At 41.8% G+C, this 18083-nt stretch overlaps 1 protein-coding gene across 1 annotated transcript in view; it reads right to left on the minus strand.

Annotated features, from left to right (window-relative positions):
- ARHGEF6 (Rac/Cdc42 guanine nucleotide exchange factor 6) overlaps positions 1-18083 on the minus strand; it is a 183988-nt gene that overhangs the window by 116959 nt on the left and 48946 nt on the right. Inside the window, 1 exon segment of the mRNA XM_068247903.1 lies at positions 1034-1118. Coding sequence (XP_068104004.1) covers positions 1034-1118 — 85 coding nt within the window.

Raw genomic sequence — 18083 nt, forward strand, 5'->3', positions numbered from 1 at the left:
GAGGGAATGTGGGTAAGCTGGCATACTGGTGCTATTTAAGAAAGAGCAGAACGGCCCCATAACCACATAGGAAATCATACAGTATCCAGTATAAATACAGTGCACAGTTATTCAGAATGCTGGCCATTTAAAGCAGAACTCATGATTATTTATAAGAAGTGCAAGTAAACAGAAAAAACTTGATGCGAGTTTTGAGTGAGTTGACACTAGATACACACGATTCAATTGCCCGTCCGACTGACAAATCGGACGACTATATCCGACCTGTTTCTGATTTCTAAAGGGATCGATTTTGCCATTTTAACTGAAAATGAATCACTTTATCGATCAGGAGCAATTTGGACATGTACACACGACAACTTCCTGTCAGATTACCCATCCATCAGACAGGAAATTGAATAGTGTGTGCCCAGCATTAGTATAAAACTTGTTTTTTACTCACGTCTGTGTTCATACTGTGTGTTTTATTTTCACAATTTCTCAGTCCCAGGATACAAAGTGCTTTTTATTTCTGCTCGTCTCCCTACCAAAAAGACTTCAATCCCTTTTCTGACCCTGTAATTGAGTAAATTAAAATCTCTTCAAGTGATAGTGGCTACAAGGAATGTGGTATGCGTTTAACAGTAGATGTCATATCTTGATGTAAAGATACTTCTCAAAGTTCATCCCTCATGGTCCTTTTACATTTAATCAGTTGCTGTCAGCTGTAACTGAAAGGACAACTGATGTGCAGTCCAGTGTCCATGTTTCCCTAAGGCCTCTTTTTACACCATAGGCTGAAAAACTGATGCTTTTTCACAATGCACTGCTATGAAAAAAAAAATTCATTGCATGCCAACGCATTAAGTGTAAAAGGGTCCTTAGGAGCACATTTTTTTTTACATGAACATCTTTCAGATGAATTGGCATTACAGAAGAAGTTCTAACAGTGGTTTGGAGTACCACTTTAGTGGCCCATATAAGCTACATTTCCAAGTCTGGCAATACAGAGGTGGAGGTTTAGGGTGTTTATACACGAAAAGTCAGGTTTTACCTTCAGTAGCTCTGCTTATGGCACAAAGAGTGCTCAAGATTTTAGCAAAGTTCTCACCACTGTAGAGATCATTTGCGTCAAATAGCTGTAGAAGAGAAACACAAAGAAACAATTAGCTAGTCGCTATAAAACAGATTCATATCACACGTTTGTAATTGTTCCATAAAGAGTAAAAAATGCATTCACTAAGTCAGCTTTCATGTAGACATGGTTCCCCCTCTTCCCCTGAAAGTGAACCAAGACTGGTAGAGGTCAACTTCCACTTCCTCCTCCTCCCTCTTGTGTTTTGTGTAACATATTCATATACAATTAGGCCCATAAATATTAGGATATCAACAATTCTAACATTTTTGGCTCTATCCACAACCACAATGGAATCACAACAGTTTGCATTTGTGCCTCCCACTTGTTAAAGGACCAAAAGTAAGGGAACAGAATAATAATCAAAAATCAAACGTAACTTTTTAGTACTTGGTTGTAAATCCTTTGTAGTCAATTACAGCCTGAAGTCTGGAATGCAGAGACATCACCAGACTCTGGGCTTCATCCCTGGTGATGCTCTGCCAGGCGTCTACTGCAACTGTCTTCAGTTCCTACTTGTTCTTGGGGCATTTACCCTTCAATTTTATCTTCAGCAAGTCGGATTCAGGTCAGGTGATTGTCTTGGCCATTGCATACCATTCCACTTCTTTCCCTTCAAAAACTCTTTGGTTGCTTTGTCGTATGCTTTGGGTCATTGTCCATCTGCACTGCGAAGCGCTATCCAATGAGTTCTGAAGCAATTGGCTGAATATGAGCAGATAATATTGCCTGAAACACATCTGAATTCATCCTGCTGCTTTTGTCAAAGTCAGCAATCAAAAGAAGACTTCACCAGAGTGAATACAGAGGGTTCACCACAAGATGTAAACCATTGGTGAGCCTCAAAAACAGGAAGGCCAGATTAGAATTTGCCAAACAATATCTAAAAAGCCTTCACAATTCTGTAACAACATCCTACAGACAGATGAGACCAAGATCAACTTGTACCAGAGTGATGGAAAGAGAAGAGTATGGAGAAGGAAAAGAACTGTTCATGATCCTAAGCACACCACCTCATCACTGAAGCATAGTGGTGGTAGTGTCATGGCGTGGGCATGTGGACACAGCTGTCAATTGAACTGGTTCTCTTGTATTTATTGATGATGTGACTGCTGACAAAAGCAGCAGGACGAATTCAGAAGTGTTTCGGCAATATTATCTACTCATATTCAGCCAAATGCTTCAGAACTCATTGGACGGCACTTCACAGTGCAGAAAATTATATAGAATTATGCACTACTCACAAAGGTTGGTTGCAGTGGGGCAACAGACCACAAGAAGCAGGTGGAGACAATAAAGCTGACTCCACTCAGGGTGTCCCAAGTGGGACTCGAAGTGGTCTCTCTACTTAATGAAAATTACAGGCCTCCTCAATGATCGATATCCTGCAGTGGTGTGTGTGGGGGTGAGAATTTTATTAGCCCATGCTAATAAAATGTAATATTTGTCTGTCACAAGACTTTTTTTGGTTGTTGGTTATTGTTGTTCTTGTTGGTTTTAACTTTGTTTTATCAAATGTGGGCGCCTCTTTTCCCTAACTGTGCTGACCTCAGACAACAGTTGGATCTAGCACATGAATAACCAATTGTACCCTCCAGCAAAAGTAATGGCGGATTCTCCTCCGTAGTTAGGTAATAAAGTTTTAATTCCAGCTCAAACAACAAAAATATAACACAACCACCATAGCGTGACACTGTTTAAATAAATCTCCTCACACGGTGCATACAAATGCTCTTACGCATGCGGGAGATACAGGGCGTGTAAAGATGTGGATACTGTCCAAACGTCCATTTACAATTACACATCATGGAAAGTAACCAATTACAGGAAAGGAAATCCATGCTCAGTCTTTCTAAAAGACAGAGGCAACAGGAAGATGCAGGGCCTAGCGAAGGACTTAGCAATAGAGGCGTCCACTTTAGGAGAGGAGGGTGTTTGTGCCACTTAAGAGGTCATCTTTCATTGATGATGGCTTTGTAATTACAATCGTAAAATATCAGTAAATTTTACCAATAATTTACTATTTCCTAACCTGACTGCATTCTCACTTCCAGTGAATGAGAATCACAATGCAATAACCTAAAAAAGGCTGCATGCAGCACATTTGAAATTGGTGGAACTCACAATCACCGCAGTGTGAGTAATCCTAAAGGTTACATGTGTTACAGCGCTTTGTTGATCGCAGACAATCAGCAAAGCGCACAACACAGGCTGAAAGTGCCCGAGTTAAAGGAGGACAAAATGTATGCATTTCGTGCTCCATAAGGTCTTGTTCACACATTCAAAACGCAGATGGCCGTGCATTCGGGATGCAACGTACTAGATTGCACGCTTTCTGTGTTGCCGTGTGTTGCGCTGCTGATCCTATTCACTGCAGTCAGTGCTGTGTTTTGACGCAGATGTGTGCAACAGTGGGACATCCCAATGCACTGCTGTGCAGCACATTTAGTGTGAACATCAGACACTGCAGTCTATGCACTTCTGATATTCTTCCGGATCGCACCCCATATGTGTTGCCGAAATGAGCAAGGGAAGGTGTATAGTGTGAACAAGTCCTTGGTGTTAGTTACTGAACCAGAGCCAGCATGCAAATTGGGTCTTTTAACTTAAAACTGCCATTCCATATTCAGTGAAAAGTGAAAAAGTAAATGGAAAGCAGTCCTCTCCCACATCTTCCCTCATCACATACACATGAGTAAACATATACTATGTATACATTCAGTACTTCCCCTAGAGTCACAGCAGATAGCATAAAGAGGGAACTAGCTTCAAGGCCAGACAGCAGAAGTTCCACAAACTGATACGTTTTATTTGACACAGCTGCTTCATTAAAACACAATCGTTTTAAATGAGTTCCAGCACAGCAGCTGTGCGATTCAAAACATGCACTGTTAAATATGACTGGTGCCACTTGTTTTTACCCCTTAATACGCAAGATTAGCATTTTATACTTACTGAAAACTAACTTTTAAATCCTTTTTTTATTGATTATATTATGCCTGATTCTATAAAATACCTCAGGATTGCTGTAATTAGAAGATGAATACAAAGATGATGAAGGGCTTTTAACTACTTTAGGACCAAGCTAATTGAAATCTACGCCCTGTTTTGGTGGTGACCTGGCTGGCAGGGTGTAGATTTCAATTAGCCGCCGCTGCGCACATCCATCGTTTCCGTCGCTCCTGCCGCTTAATTCCCGCCATCTGTCGCCACAGCTCACTTGCTCTGCCTGTCTCTATGACGGCAGAGCCCTGTGAGCGGATCAGGAGCTGATTTCATTGGCTCCTGGCCCTGTCTTTCAATGTAAGCAACTCCCATTGACTTACACTGAAAGACAGGGTCAGGAGTCAATGAAAGTGGCTCCTGACCGGCTCACAGGAACTCTGCAGCCATAGAGACAGCAGAGTGGGTGGCCCAGGTTCCCGACGTGCGGCGGTGGTTGCGACGGGTAAGTGCGGCGATTCATCGTTATCCATCGGGATTCCGCTGTTTCTGTACCAGCGGTCACTGGTCCTTAAGGGGGCAGAGACAGCTGGTACTTAAAGGGGCACTATGGCGAATTACTGTTTAAATTAAGGCAGCATAAAATTAAGCCAGCATCCAAAAGAAGCTGCAATAAAAAAACTTTAGTTTAAAAAAAATAAACAGAGCTGCTTGCTCCATCACTTTAGCTTTCAGTATCCCCTCATTTGCATCCTAAGCGTCGGACTAAACAGACCAGTACATTACTTATGGGGAACATCTGGTATGACTGTTTATTTTTTTCAGATCTAACTTTCCTGTCATCTGGTTGTTTTGGTTTCTCCGCACTCAGGAGCCTAGCCGCCCGCTGCAAACAGTTGTAAAGCTGCGTTTCCTCACAGCGTAGACTGAAGCCATGAAGGACCCCTGCACTCTGACAGGCAATAAATCAGCCACCTGACACAGAGGGGGGGACGGATAGACAGCCGAGATAAGGTGGATGATTTATTGCCTATCAGAGTGTAGGGGTCCTTCATAGCTTCAGTCTACGCTGTGAGGAAACGCAGCTTTACAACTGTTTGTAGCGGGCGGCTAGGCTCGTGAGTGCGGAGAAACCAAAACAACCAGATGACAGGAAGGTTAGATCTGAAAAAAATAAACAGTCATACCAGATGTTCCCCATAAGTAATGTACTGGTCTGTTTAGTCCGACGCTTAGGATGCAAATGAGGGGATACTGAAAGCTAACGTGACGGAGCAAGCAGCTCTGTTTATTTTTTTTAAACTAAAGCTTTTTTATTGCAGCTTCTTTTGGATGCTGGTTTAATTTTATGCTGCATTAATTTAAACAGTAATTCGCCATAGCGCCCCTTTAGGGGAAAGAATAGATCGTAAAGTAACAATATATTGGCATTAGATTAGAAAATGACAGACCGTATGACATGAAAAAAAAATAACTTTATAGACAAAGGAAAAGTATTTCCAAATAAAGTACTTAAAGGACAACTGAAGTGAGAGGTACATGGAGGATTCCATATGTATTTCCTTTTATGAAATGCATATTGCTTGGCTATCCTGCTTTATCTCTAAAGCTGGCCATACACTAGGCCGATTACCCGCCGATCGACAGCAGATTCGATCACTGGGATCGAATCTGCTGTCAAATAGTTCACGCAACACGCTAATTTTCGATCTATTTCGGCCCGAAATAGATCGGTCCCATCGATCTGGCCGTGCGGAAAATTACCGTCGATCGCCGCGGGTAAGAAGCGCATCGCTAGCGGCGTACGACCGACGCAGGTATACATTACCTGAAGCTGGCTCCCGGCATCTTCTCCGCATCACCTCCCGGCTGGCATCTTCTCCGCATCAGCTTCCGCATCCCGGCATCCAGCATAACTTCCTGTATCACTGCAGTGACAGCGGAAGTACAAATAGAGGGCGCTCTATTTGAACTTCCGCTGTCACTGGAGAAGATGCCCTCCCGGGAGCCGATGCGGAGAAGATGCCCGGGACCAGGCTTCAGGTAATGTATGCGGGGGCCCGGGGGGGCGACAGCGGCAGCTCAGCAGATGGTGAATCGGTTTCAGGCTGAAATCGATTCACAATCTGTTGTTTGCAGTAAAGGCAGCCATACGATCCCTCTCTGATTAGATTCGATCAGAGAGGGATCTATCTGTTGGTCGAATCTGACGGCAAATCGACCAGTGTATGGCTACCGTAATACTTTTAGCCATAGACCATTAACAAGCAGCTGATCAGGTGTTTCTGACAATATTGTCAGATCTGACAAGATTAGCTGCCTGCTTGTTTCTGGTGTTATTCAGACACTACTGCAATCAGATAGACCAGCAGGGTTGCCAGGCAACTGTTGCTTAAAAGGAAATATGGCAGACCTCATATACCTCTCACTTCAGTTGTCCTTTGACATACAAAAACACATGCATTCACATTACAATAGGTTTCAACCGCTCAATATAAAACCTCCATTTTCTTTTCCTTCTTCCTTGGGATTTGCAACGGTGCATGGTGTTGACAGGAAGGAAGAAAGGAGGGGGGAGGGATCGAAAGAAAGGGGAAAGTCAAGAAAGGTAAGGGAAAAGGCTCAGGGATTGTGGGAAATATAAAGATCCACGGGGGAACAAAAATGGAGGTGAAGAAGCATGTGGTTAGAATTAAGAATAGGGGATGTGAAAGGGTGTGAAGAGGAAGAGACAGAGAGAGAGAGAGAGAGAGAGAGAATAGAAAAGGAAAGAGGGGAGAAGAGAGGAAAGAGAATGGAGAAGCAGGGAAGGGAATAGGCAAAAATAGGAATGAAAAAGGGAGGAACATGGGGAAGGGGCATGGAAAAAAATGGGAGAGAGGGAAATTGGAATACAAAGAAATAAAGGGGGTTGGAGGATGTAATAATAGTGATGAAGAGGTCAAGAGACAAGAATACAAGATAGAAAGAAGAAAGACACCCTTTCTCTCCCTCCTTCCCGCCTCTTTTCCAATTTCTCCTCCTTCCCACTCTCCTACTTGTGCGCCACACTGTCATCCCTCATCCCCCATCCACAGCAATATGTGTTGCTAGCCTGTGGGCTAGTGATGTGTCTCTACAGACCTTAATCCAAAAGAGCAAAAGTGAGTGCACACCAATAGACTGTCCAACACTGACTTGTAAACTTGACCAAGCGGTGCAACTTCCGGTTAGAAACAGATACAAATAGTATACAATCCACTTTGAAGATAAAGGGATCAAGAGCAACTCTCTTGTAGTCTAAAAACTTCAACACTTTAATCGTCGAACTTCTTAAAAGCAGCAGACAATATGGCAGTAAAACAATCAGATAATACTTATCAGATTCAAAGAGGCAGCATTGCAGCGTATCAGTGAAGTCATGAAGAGGTGCGGAGGAGTAATGGTCAATTTAGTCAGTGTTTGCCCATTGTAAAATCTTTTAAATCCCTGATTTACATTCTGACATTTATTACATGGTGACATTTTTACTGTTGGCAGGTGATATAGCTGCTGCTTGCTGTTTTGTCAGTTGGAAACAGCTGTAAACAGCTATTTCTCACAATGCAGCAAGGTTCACAGACAGGAAACTGCCAAGAGTACGTACTCAGAATTTCTTGGTGGGAGGGATTTCACCTCACTATCATCCATACAGCGCCCCCTGATTGTCTGTTTGTGAAAAGGAATAGATTTCTCATGTAAAAGGGGGTATCAGCTACTGATTGGGATAAACTTAAGTTCAATTCTTGGTCGGAGTTACTCTTTTAAGGACTGTTCCCTATCTATATGTATGTTTGTATACAGGACTAGATATTGTATATTTTTCTTAAAACATAAAATATTATAATATATATATGGTACTTATCCGTTAGCCGGGCGCATCCGGCAGGTGGCGCTGTTGTAGCGAATTTCGATGCGCTGTTGTATCTAATTCCATTCATAGTTACTGAACGTAGTACTGTGTGAATGGAAGCGCCGCAGGTGGCGCTAATTACATTGTTGATACGCAACGTAACGATACAGTGTGTTAATGGCAACGAATATACATTGTATTTGAAGTGGCCGGAATTAAAATGAAGGCGGCGGCAATGTAACACATGAAGCCGCCGCCTTCGTCTGTTGTTCTTCTTCTCCCCCTTTGCCCTCTCGCTTGTATACAATGCTGCCAGCCTGCGGGGACATGCGTGTCCCCCCAGAGTCGTTCGTCGCGGCAGGGAAGCCTGCTTGTTTCCTTGCGACGAACGACTGTGGGGGGGGGGGGACGCGTGTCCCCCCCCCCCCCCCCCCCCCCAGCTGGCAGTGTTGTATAGAAGCGAGAGGGCAAAGGGGGAGAAGAAGAACAGACGAAGGCGGCGGCTTCATGTGTTACATTGCCGCCTTCATTTTAATTCCGGCCACTTCAAATACAATGTATATTCGTTGCCATTAACACACTGTATCGTTACGTTGCGCATCAACAATGTAATTAGCGCCACCTGCGGCCACCTGTTACCATAGTAACTATGAATGGAATTAGATACAACAGCGCATCGAAATTCGCTACAACAGCGCCACCTGCCGGATGCGCCCGGATAACGGATAAGTACCAAATATATATATATATATATATATATATATATATATATATATATATATATATATATATATATATATATCTTATGTTGTGTTCTGGTGCTAGCTCATCTTTACCAGTTTATGTTGGTGGTGTTGGGTGTTACATCGATTGTTTTGTAGTGTGCTGCTGAAGTGTATAGTGATGATATTACATGCAAAACAGCATACCCCGCAAGCAAAACCCCAGGCATTAAGTATCAGCTTTGGATAAAATGAACAATGAAAACATACTGAGCTACATATCTGTTACTTCATTATTTAGATTAGACCTATTTATCTTAAAGGTTTGCTTTAGCATGTTAGGGCTCATTCACACTAGTTAGCGAGTTTAAATGCATTAAATGCATTAAAAAGCATGACTAAAAACTCATGAATAGGTTTGTGAGTTGTTGTGAATTTTCACACATTTCCATGATTTTTAATCTCTCCCGACAAGTTAAAATGCACAGTACAGAAACTCACGGTTGTAGTGTGAATGATAAAATGAAAGTCTATGGACTTTCATGTTACCATGTAATACATACACTGTGTGCAGTGAGTCAAAACTCACTGCAACTCACGTAGTGCGAATGAGCCCTAATGAAAATCAAATCAAAGCAGTACAATGTGCCTGCATGGCCTACAAAAGCTGCTATTCATGTAATATAGGGATTCTGGTGTGTGCTGCAGAAAGCTATACTATATATAACATATACCAGTGCTAATCATGTTTAGTACATTATTAGGCCTTTTTGTCAAAAACAAGTTTTGCGATTTAGTACTGCACCTGTTTTAAACCGTAATAACGTTTTTCATTTTTTTAAATAAAATATCCACCTGAATTTAAATCTCACTAAAATAAAGTAGGCAAATTAGTTAAGTTGCTATATAATAGTTTGAACTGCAAACAAAAACCAACACATGCATCTATCACTCAAAATATATCCATAAATGCTGTCTCATTGCTTGCCAAGAAAAATAGGACCTGTTCTGACCTGAAACTATATAAGTATTCTATTTCAAAACAGCTGGAAAGCAGAGTGTCCTTGGTTCACATTTATACTGTGTGTGCTGCACAATGCAACGCGCAGCCTGTCAAATACACCACACACATCATTTAATCACTTAATCACTTTTCATTGCAACTGGATGCACGCGGTTTTGTGTTATCCAGAAATACGCTTTAAGTATAATAGAATACATTGAATTGCATGGCACATATACAGTGGAATGCGAACGCTTGGTCAACCTGGTTAATCATCATGATTTTCCTGTAAAAATCATTGGTTGTTACGATAAAAACCGTCAGTAAAATATATCATATAGGAGACACACACAGTGATATTTGAGAAGTGAAATGAAGTTTATTGGATTTACAGAAAGTATGCAATTATTAAACAAAATTAGGCCTGTGCATACATTTGGGCACAACATAAAAGAAATGAAATATTTAGTAGATCCTCCTTTTGCAGAAATTACAACCTCTAAATGCTTCCTGTAGGTCCCAATGAGAGTCTGGATTCTGGTTGAAGGTATTTTGGACCATTCCTTTTTACAAAACCTCTCTAGTTTATTCAGGTTTGATAACAGGCTTCCTAACATAGACAGCTCTCTTTAACTCACACCTTTTTCAATTATATTCAGGTCTGGGGACTGAGATGGCCATTCCAGAATGTTGTACTTGTGCCTCTGCATAAATGCCTTAGTGGATTTTGAGCAGTGTTTTGGGTTGTTGTCTTATTGAAAGGTCCAGCGCAGCTTCAGCTTTGTCACTGATTCCTGGACACTGGTCTCCAGAATCCGCTGGTACTGCGTGCAATAAGGTGCTGTGGACTGATGAAACTAAAATTGAGTTATTTGGGCATAACAAAGGGCGTTATGCATTGAGGAAAAAAGAACACAGCATTCCAAGAAAAATACCTGCTACCTACAGTAAAATATGGTGGTGGTTCCATCATGCTGTGGGGCTGTGTGGCCAGTGCAGGGACAGGCAATGTTTTCAAAGTTGAGGGACCAACTTTGAAAACATTGCCTGTCCCTGCACTGGCCACACAGCCCCACAGCATGATGGAACCACCACCATATTTTACTGTAGGTAGCAGGTATTTTTCTTGGAATGCTGTGTTCTTTTTTCCTCAATGCATAACGCCCTTTGTTATGCCCAAATAACTCAATTTTAGTTTCATCAGTCCACAGCACCTTATTCCAAAATGAAGCTGGCTTGTCCAAATGTGCTTTAGCATACCTCAAATGGCTGTTTGCGCTGTGGGGGGAGAAAAGGCTTCCTCTGCATACAGCACTTCCTTGTGTAAAGTGTGCCAAATGGTTGAATGATGCACAGTGACTCCATCTGCAGCAAGATGATGTTGTAGGTCCTTGATGCTGGTCTGTGGGTTGACTGACTGTTCTTACCATTCGTCGCTTCTGTCTATCTGAGGGTTTTTTCTTGGTCTGCCACTTCGAGCCTTAACTTGAACTGAGACTGTGGTCTTCCATTTCAACAATATGCATCCTTCACCTAAACCATGATGGTGAACAATCTTTGTCTTCAGGTCATTTGAGAGTTTTTTTGAGACCCCCATGTTGCTACATTTCAGAGAAAATTAAAAGAGGAGGGAAACTTACAACGGACACCCTTAAATACTCTTTTCTCATAGTTGGATTCACCTGTGTATGTAGGTCAGTGGTCACTGAGCTTACCAAGCCAATTTGAGTCCAAATAATTAGTTCTAAAGGTCTTGGAATCGATAAAATGCCCAAATGTATGCACCTGCCTAATTTTGTTTAAACAATTATTGTGCACTTTCTGTAAATCCAATAAACTTAATTTCAGCTCTCAAATATCACAGTGTGCGTCTCCTATATGATATATTTAACTCACATTTTTTATTGTAACAACCAACGATTTATACAGGAAAATCATTACAATTAGCAAGGTTGCCCAAACTTTCACATCCTACTGTATGTGCTTATGCAAAACAATGTATTACTGCACAATATAATGCATATAGTGTGAACGAGCCTTTAAGGCTGGGTTCGCACTATGACAAGTTTGTGTCGTGGATGATGACAGCACATGCGCGGCACAAATCCCTTGTACAGATATGTCCATTGCATTGGACAGGTCATTATGGCATTACTATTATGATATGTCCGAAGTCCATCTGGTGTCTGTGCAGGTGGGGACTTTGCATTCCATCGCTGCAATAGGCATGTCAGAACATGTGTGGATGACTCCTATGCTTATGGGATTAGTCAACATGTTTGTTCATTCACTGTGGTCCGTTTAATGAATTGGACTGTTCTATGCTGTAGTTTGGACCCAGCCTTGGACTGGAGATTCATAGAGAACCTGTGTGAGCCAACAAATCTGGGGCTGGATAATTTTAAATATTGAGCCCGATCCAAGTCACTTTTTTTCCATGGTGATATTTTTAACATCTTATCAATAAAATGACTTTTAAGCCACCAGCAAGCAAGAAAATATTCAATCCTAAATGGTGTATGCGCTCAAAGACGGTAAGCTGAGGTAATCTTCAACAGTTCAAAAGTCAGTTTGACCACCAATCGGAAAGTCCACACTGCTAGGAAGTGCTCCAGATATTATTGCTGCTCTATGACAAACAGCTAATAAGCATAGGGTATTCCACATCCGATCACATGTTGGGGATGATCCTGTTGTGGGTCTCCAATAATCCTTAAAGCAAGCAGATAGGGTGATAATAGTGCAGTATCTATAACACGTTTGCACCACCACCTCACCGTGGCTTTAGCTACACTCTGTATGACCCAGCACCCGTGCCACAACAGATTGCACTCACCAGACTGAAATACTGCTCAGTCACAAACAGCATTAATCGCAGATAAGCAATATGCAGTTGCTAGAAGTTATCACCCATACATCGATCTCCTTAAAAAAATTAAAAGAACGCCTCCATAGCGCAATAAAAGACTTTATTTATCCAATAAAAGTAGTAAAAATACACTCACATATTCCAAAGTAAAAATCGCATATAAAACACTTCCAGCGTCCTGGAAAAGCAGCCACCTCCGTGTGCCGTCCTGGAGCTCCGCCCAATGCGTTTCGTCACATGAACTCATCAGGGCTAGAGTCCATGTGACGAAACGCGTTGGGCGGAGCTTCAGGACGGCACACGGAGGGGACTGCTTTTCCAGGACACTGGAAGTGTTTTATATGCGATTTTTACTTTGGAATATGTGAGTGTATTTTCACTACTTTTATTGGATAAATAAAGTCTTTTATTGCGCTATGGAGGCATTCTTTTAGTTTTTTAAGGAGATCGATGTATGGGTGATAACTTCTAGCAACTGCATATTGTTTATCTGCGCTGTTTGTGACTGAGCAGTATTTCAGTCTGGTGAGTGCAATCTGTTGTGGCACGGGTGCTGGGTCATACAGAGTGTAGCTAAAGCCACGGTGAGGTGGTGGTGCAAACGTGTTATAGATACTGCACTATTATCACCCTATCTGCTTGCTTTAAGGATTATTGGAGACCCACAACAGGATCATCCCCAACATGTGATCGGATGTGGAATACCCTATGCTTATTAGCTGTTTGTCATAGAGCAGCAATAATATCTGGAGCACTTCCTAGCAGTGTGGACTTTCCGATTGGTGGTCAAACTGACTTTTGAACTGTTGAAGATTACCTCAGCTTACCGTCTTTGAGCGCATTCACTGTTTAGGATTGTATATGGTGACTGTTTGGTGTCTGCGAACCGTAACATTAAGACTTACTAGTTCCTGTGGAGGAGCGCAATATCACGTCACGTATACAAGCAAGAAAATACATTTTGATTTTGACAGTACTTTTTCAACTACCCGTATATTCCAGCGTGAAAGACGACTGGGCATATAAGACGACCCCCCAACTTTTCCAGTTAAAATATAGAGTTTGGGATATACTCACCGTATAAGACTACCCCTCTTCCAGCGCACACCAAATTAAAATTTTAAAAACATATACCGGTGCTATGTATGAACAGATACTGGTGCTGTACTCTATGTGGTTCCCAATATATAACTGTATATAGGCGATTGGTTGGTTGGATTGATCAACTCTCCCTCTCCATAAGCGGATTGGTCAGCTCTCCCTGTCTCCCCATTTATCAGAGCGGAATGGAAGAATAGATCACGCTGTGCCCATAAAATACGCCTCTTTCACCCTCCTGGCCCACCCTTGTATCCTATCTCTCAGATCTCGCACATTTGTGCCTGCGCCATTTAACTACAGTCCTCAGCAGCGAGATCTGGAAGGCTGCAACAGGATCACCCGGCATCAATGACACCCGGCGTATAAGACGACCCCTGACTTTTCAGAAGAATTTCAAGGGTAAAAAAGTAGTCTTATACGCAGGAATATACAGTAATTTTTTGTGGAACTTTTTCTATTGCAGAGTGCTAAAAGTGCTATTTTATACAGAAGATGAAAAAGTGAATTAGATCCGGCCTATTGTCTCTTATTAGGAGGTAAAGTTACACTTTAGCCCCTCTCTGCATTGCATGTGCACCAGCGTAATACGTAATTATGCGCTGCAGCGTGAAGCCGGAGAGGATCACAGTGTTGGACCAAGTCTGATATTTTTATCTGAAGAGCCTGAGATGCAGCATCCCAAACGCACTAACGTAATATTTCTGTCCAACAACCAGTCAGCTACAAATTCAAATAACCAAAAACTAGCCCCAACTGACCTTCTTTCCAACCATGGCTACATTACTCTGTGTTACAAAATATTTATTAAAAATAGTTTATTTGGCAGATTTAATTTGGAATAAAAAACAATTTTTTTTATATATTTTAATAAAAAAAAAATTATATATATATATATATATATATATATATATATATATATATATATATATATATATATATATATATATATATATATATATATATATATATATATATATATATATATATATATATATTTTTTTTTTTTTTTTTTTTTTTTTCTTCTTTATTATTTTATTTATTTAGAAGCGATTTTGCCTGCCACCAGCAATGGAGTGAGGGAAGGCCTGAGGGCCATTTCACACTGGCACGGTGCGGCAAAATTGATGCACTGCTACCACAGCCTAAAGTATCCCTATGGGGGAGTTCATACTCCCCACATTGCGGTACACTGCACCGGAAGTGCTAACGTTAGTGCAAAACTACGTTATTACAATACATTTATGTGCACTTATGCTTCCGCATACCCCGAAGCAGGAAGTGACCGAAGCGCGTGTCACTTCCTGCTTGGCTGGTAACCAGACAGGGAGTACCGCATACTAACGCGATGTTCCCTTGAAGACCTATTTTTGGCTGCTGCCGGTTTACAGTGTGAAACCGGTCTTAGAGTCTTGTAAGTAAGTTATATTCAAACAAATTTGAATGACTATTTTTTGTTAGATCAGATGCTGTGACTCTGGTCTGACTCCACTGGCTGTGTGCTTGTTGCAGGTGTCCCTCAAAAACAAGTCAAAAGCTCAGCATGACTACCAGGCAACTGGCATTGTTTAATACTGGAATGATGAGCGCATCCTCCGTATTTCTCTCACTTCAGGTTCCCTTTAGGAAACTGAAACAATTCAAGAATGATAACCATGAAAAAAATATGTGCAGTATTCTCCCTCAGCGTGACAGGACTTGCAGCATCACATTGTGATAAACTGGCAGTCAAAATATACTGCAGTATCTTCAACCTCATATCAAACACATTCCTCTAACAAACCACAGCAAAATGCAAATTACATATGAAGAACAGTAAAAAAAAAAAAATGAACATTTGATTTCACAGAACTCACTGATAAAATGAAATCACCGAGAATGAGATTGGATCCTTATTAGGCATTAGATTTAGGTATCAAGTGAAATGTAAATCCATTAAAAATATATGATGTTCAATTTTTATTTTTAATCATAGGGCTAGTTTTTTTGTAGTAATTTACAGTATCGATTCCCGACATGTGCCTAGCTAGCTAGGGGCATTTGTGTTTAGTGATTGTGTAGTTCTTGTGGCGAAACAGGAAGTACATTTTGACCTGGAAGAGAAGAGCTTTGGGCAAAAAAACGCTATGAAGAGCCATCTATTTGGTGATTTTTAAAGCAATATTTACAGTTTTCCTATACTTTACATTGAGGCTTAATTCCCTCAAAAATGCTGCTTGACCTTGGTTTGCGTTTTAGGGAAAGAAAAAAAAAAGAAAAAAAGAAAAAAAAAAAAGAAGAAGAAAAATATCACATTGCTCTGGTGTGAACAAGCCTATGCAAACACATTAGCCAACTACTTTTCAAAACCCTGGCACTTTTAAAAGCGCTCAAAGGTTCTCTTAGGGCCGGTTTCCACTACACGCAGATTGGATGCAGAATGGATGCAGAAAAACTGACTCCAATTAATGCCTATGGGCCTGTTTCCACTAAACACAATTTTTCTGATGCAGATTTTCCCATAGGCATTCATTGGAGTCAGTTTTTCTGCATCCAATCTGCGTGTAGTGGCAACGGGCCCTAAGGCTTCTTTCACTTCTAGAATGCATGCAGGAGCTGTTCTCTTGTACGCGTTATATGGCCTGCGGCGTGTCATCAGGATGTTGCGGTGCAACGCAATCAGCGGCGGTGGCTATGCATTCACCCAACAGGAAAACGCCAGCTGTGAATGATTTCGAACAGCAACGCACCAAAAAGCAGCAATGGATGTAAAAGCTAAAATGATAGTCTATGGACTTTCATTTTACCTTGGTTAACGTAAAGTTTTGACTTTGCGTTAAAACGCGGAAAACGGGCTCAGATGTGAAAGAGCCCTGAGTGGGAATCAGTCCAAAGACTGATCAGGATCGTTCTTAATCTAATCAAGCAGGTCAGGGTGTGGAGTGAACGAGAGACATATGCATCTACATTGCAATTAATCTGTGTTTAAAAAATTGACATCCTGCACTACTTTGTCACATACAGGCTACGACTTACGCTTCGTGTATTTAGGGGAACTCACATGTACTCCATTTTTCATGCATTTTGATGTAAATTATGCCTGATGTAATATTTCCTGTTCTTGTATGCTGACTTGTTAAAAAAGAAACTCATACATCAAATATGCAGGGAAAAAATGCCACTAAAAAGCAGGTAAAACGCACATATACAATGTGTAAGTGTAAACTGTTCCTAAATGTTCTCATCTCATGAACTAGAAAAAATGGAAACATAAGTCTTCCTGCAATTCAGAACAGCGGCAGGTGTGTAGTATAATGTAGCCTGGGGGGTTCACTTAGAATGGTGATCTTCTGTATTGCAGTGCTGTGCTTTCTGCTGCCCTTCTCCTGGACAGCCCGAAACACCGGCGATAAGATTTCAGTTTTGTTCCCTCCTGGTCTGAGCACTTCATAAGCCAACACTAGGTGGTAAGCACATGTTGGTCTATGGAGAGCTCAGACTGCTTGGCTGTGGTAGTGAAGTCATGGTTTGACCCCCAATGTATCAGGCAAGCTGCAGGGAGGAGTGGAGGTCACACACCACTGCACTACAGAAGATCACTGACAGCCATGGCAGAGCTAAATTCCCTGCACTAGCTTTGCAATCAGTTTTTATGGTCCTTTCACACTGTGTCTATTGTGCTGCAACGTGATGCAATGATATTCCAACTGGGCTTTCATGCTGAGTGTGGTGCAGCTTAACAGGTTTTAATGGAGTAACGCAAAGCATGCTGTGCATTAACTGGGTACTGCACATATGTACAGCGGTAGCAAAACATACTTCCATACTCAGGGCAGTTTCTAGGCTAAAATGCACCCAGGGCAAGGGTTAAAATTGCGCACCCCCACGGAGCCAGGTATACATGTCCGCAGTGTAGGTTAGCCAGGTCTAGTTGCACTCAGTATAGGTAGCCAGCTATAGGTCCCCCCAGTATAGGTAGCTAGGCATAGTATAGGTAGCCAGGCATAGGTGCCCCAGTACAGTTGCCCCCAGTATAGGTTAGCCAGGTAGGTGCCTCCAGTATAGGTAGCCGGTATAGTTGCCCCCAGTATAGGTTAGATAGGCAGGTGCCCCCGGTATAGGTTAGATAGGCAGGTGCCCCCGGTATAGGTTAGATAGGTAGGTGCCCCCAGTACAGGTTAGCTAGGTGGGTGCCTCTAATATAGGGAGTCAGAATAGTTGCCCCCAGCCTAGGTTAGATAGGTAGGTGTCCCCAGTATAGGTTAGTTAGGTAGGTGCCTCCAATATAGGTAGCCAGTATAGTTGCCACCAGTATAAGCTAGGTAGGTAGGTGCCCCCAATACAGGTTAGATAGGTAGGGGCCCTCCAGTATAGGTTAGATTAGGTAGGTGCCCCCCAGTGTGGTTAGATTAGGTAGGTGCCCCCCAGTGTGGTTAGATTAGGTAGGTGCCCCCCAGTATAGGTTAGATTAGGTAGGTGCCCCC

This window comes from Hyperolius riggenbachi, chromosome 8 (genome assembly GCF_040937935.1).
Source record: "Hyperolius riggenbachi isolate aHypRig1 chromosome 8, aHypRig1.pri, whole genome shotgun sequence".
Lineage (NCBI taxonomy): Eukaryota > Metazoa > Chordata > Amphibia > Anura > Hyperoliidae > Hyperolius > Hyperolius riggenbachi.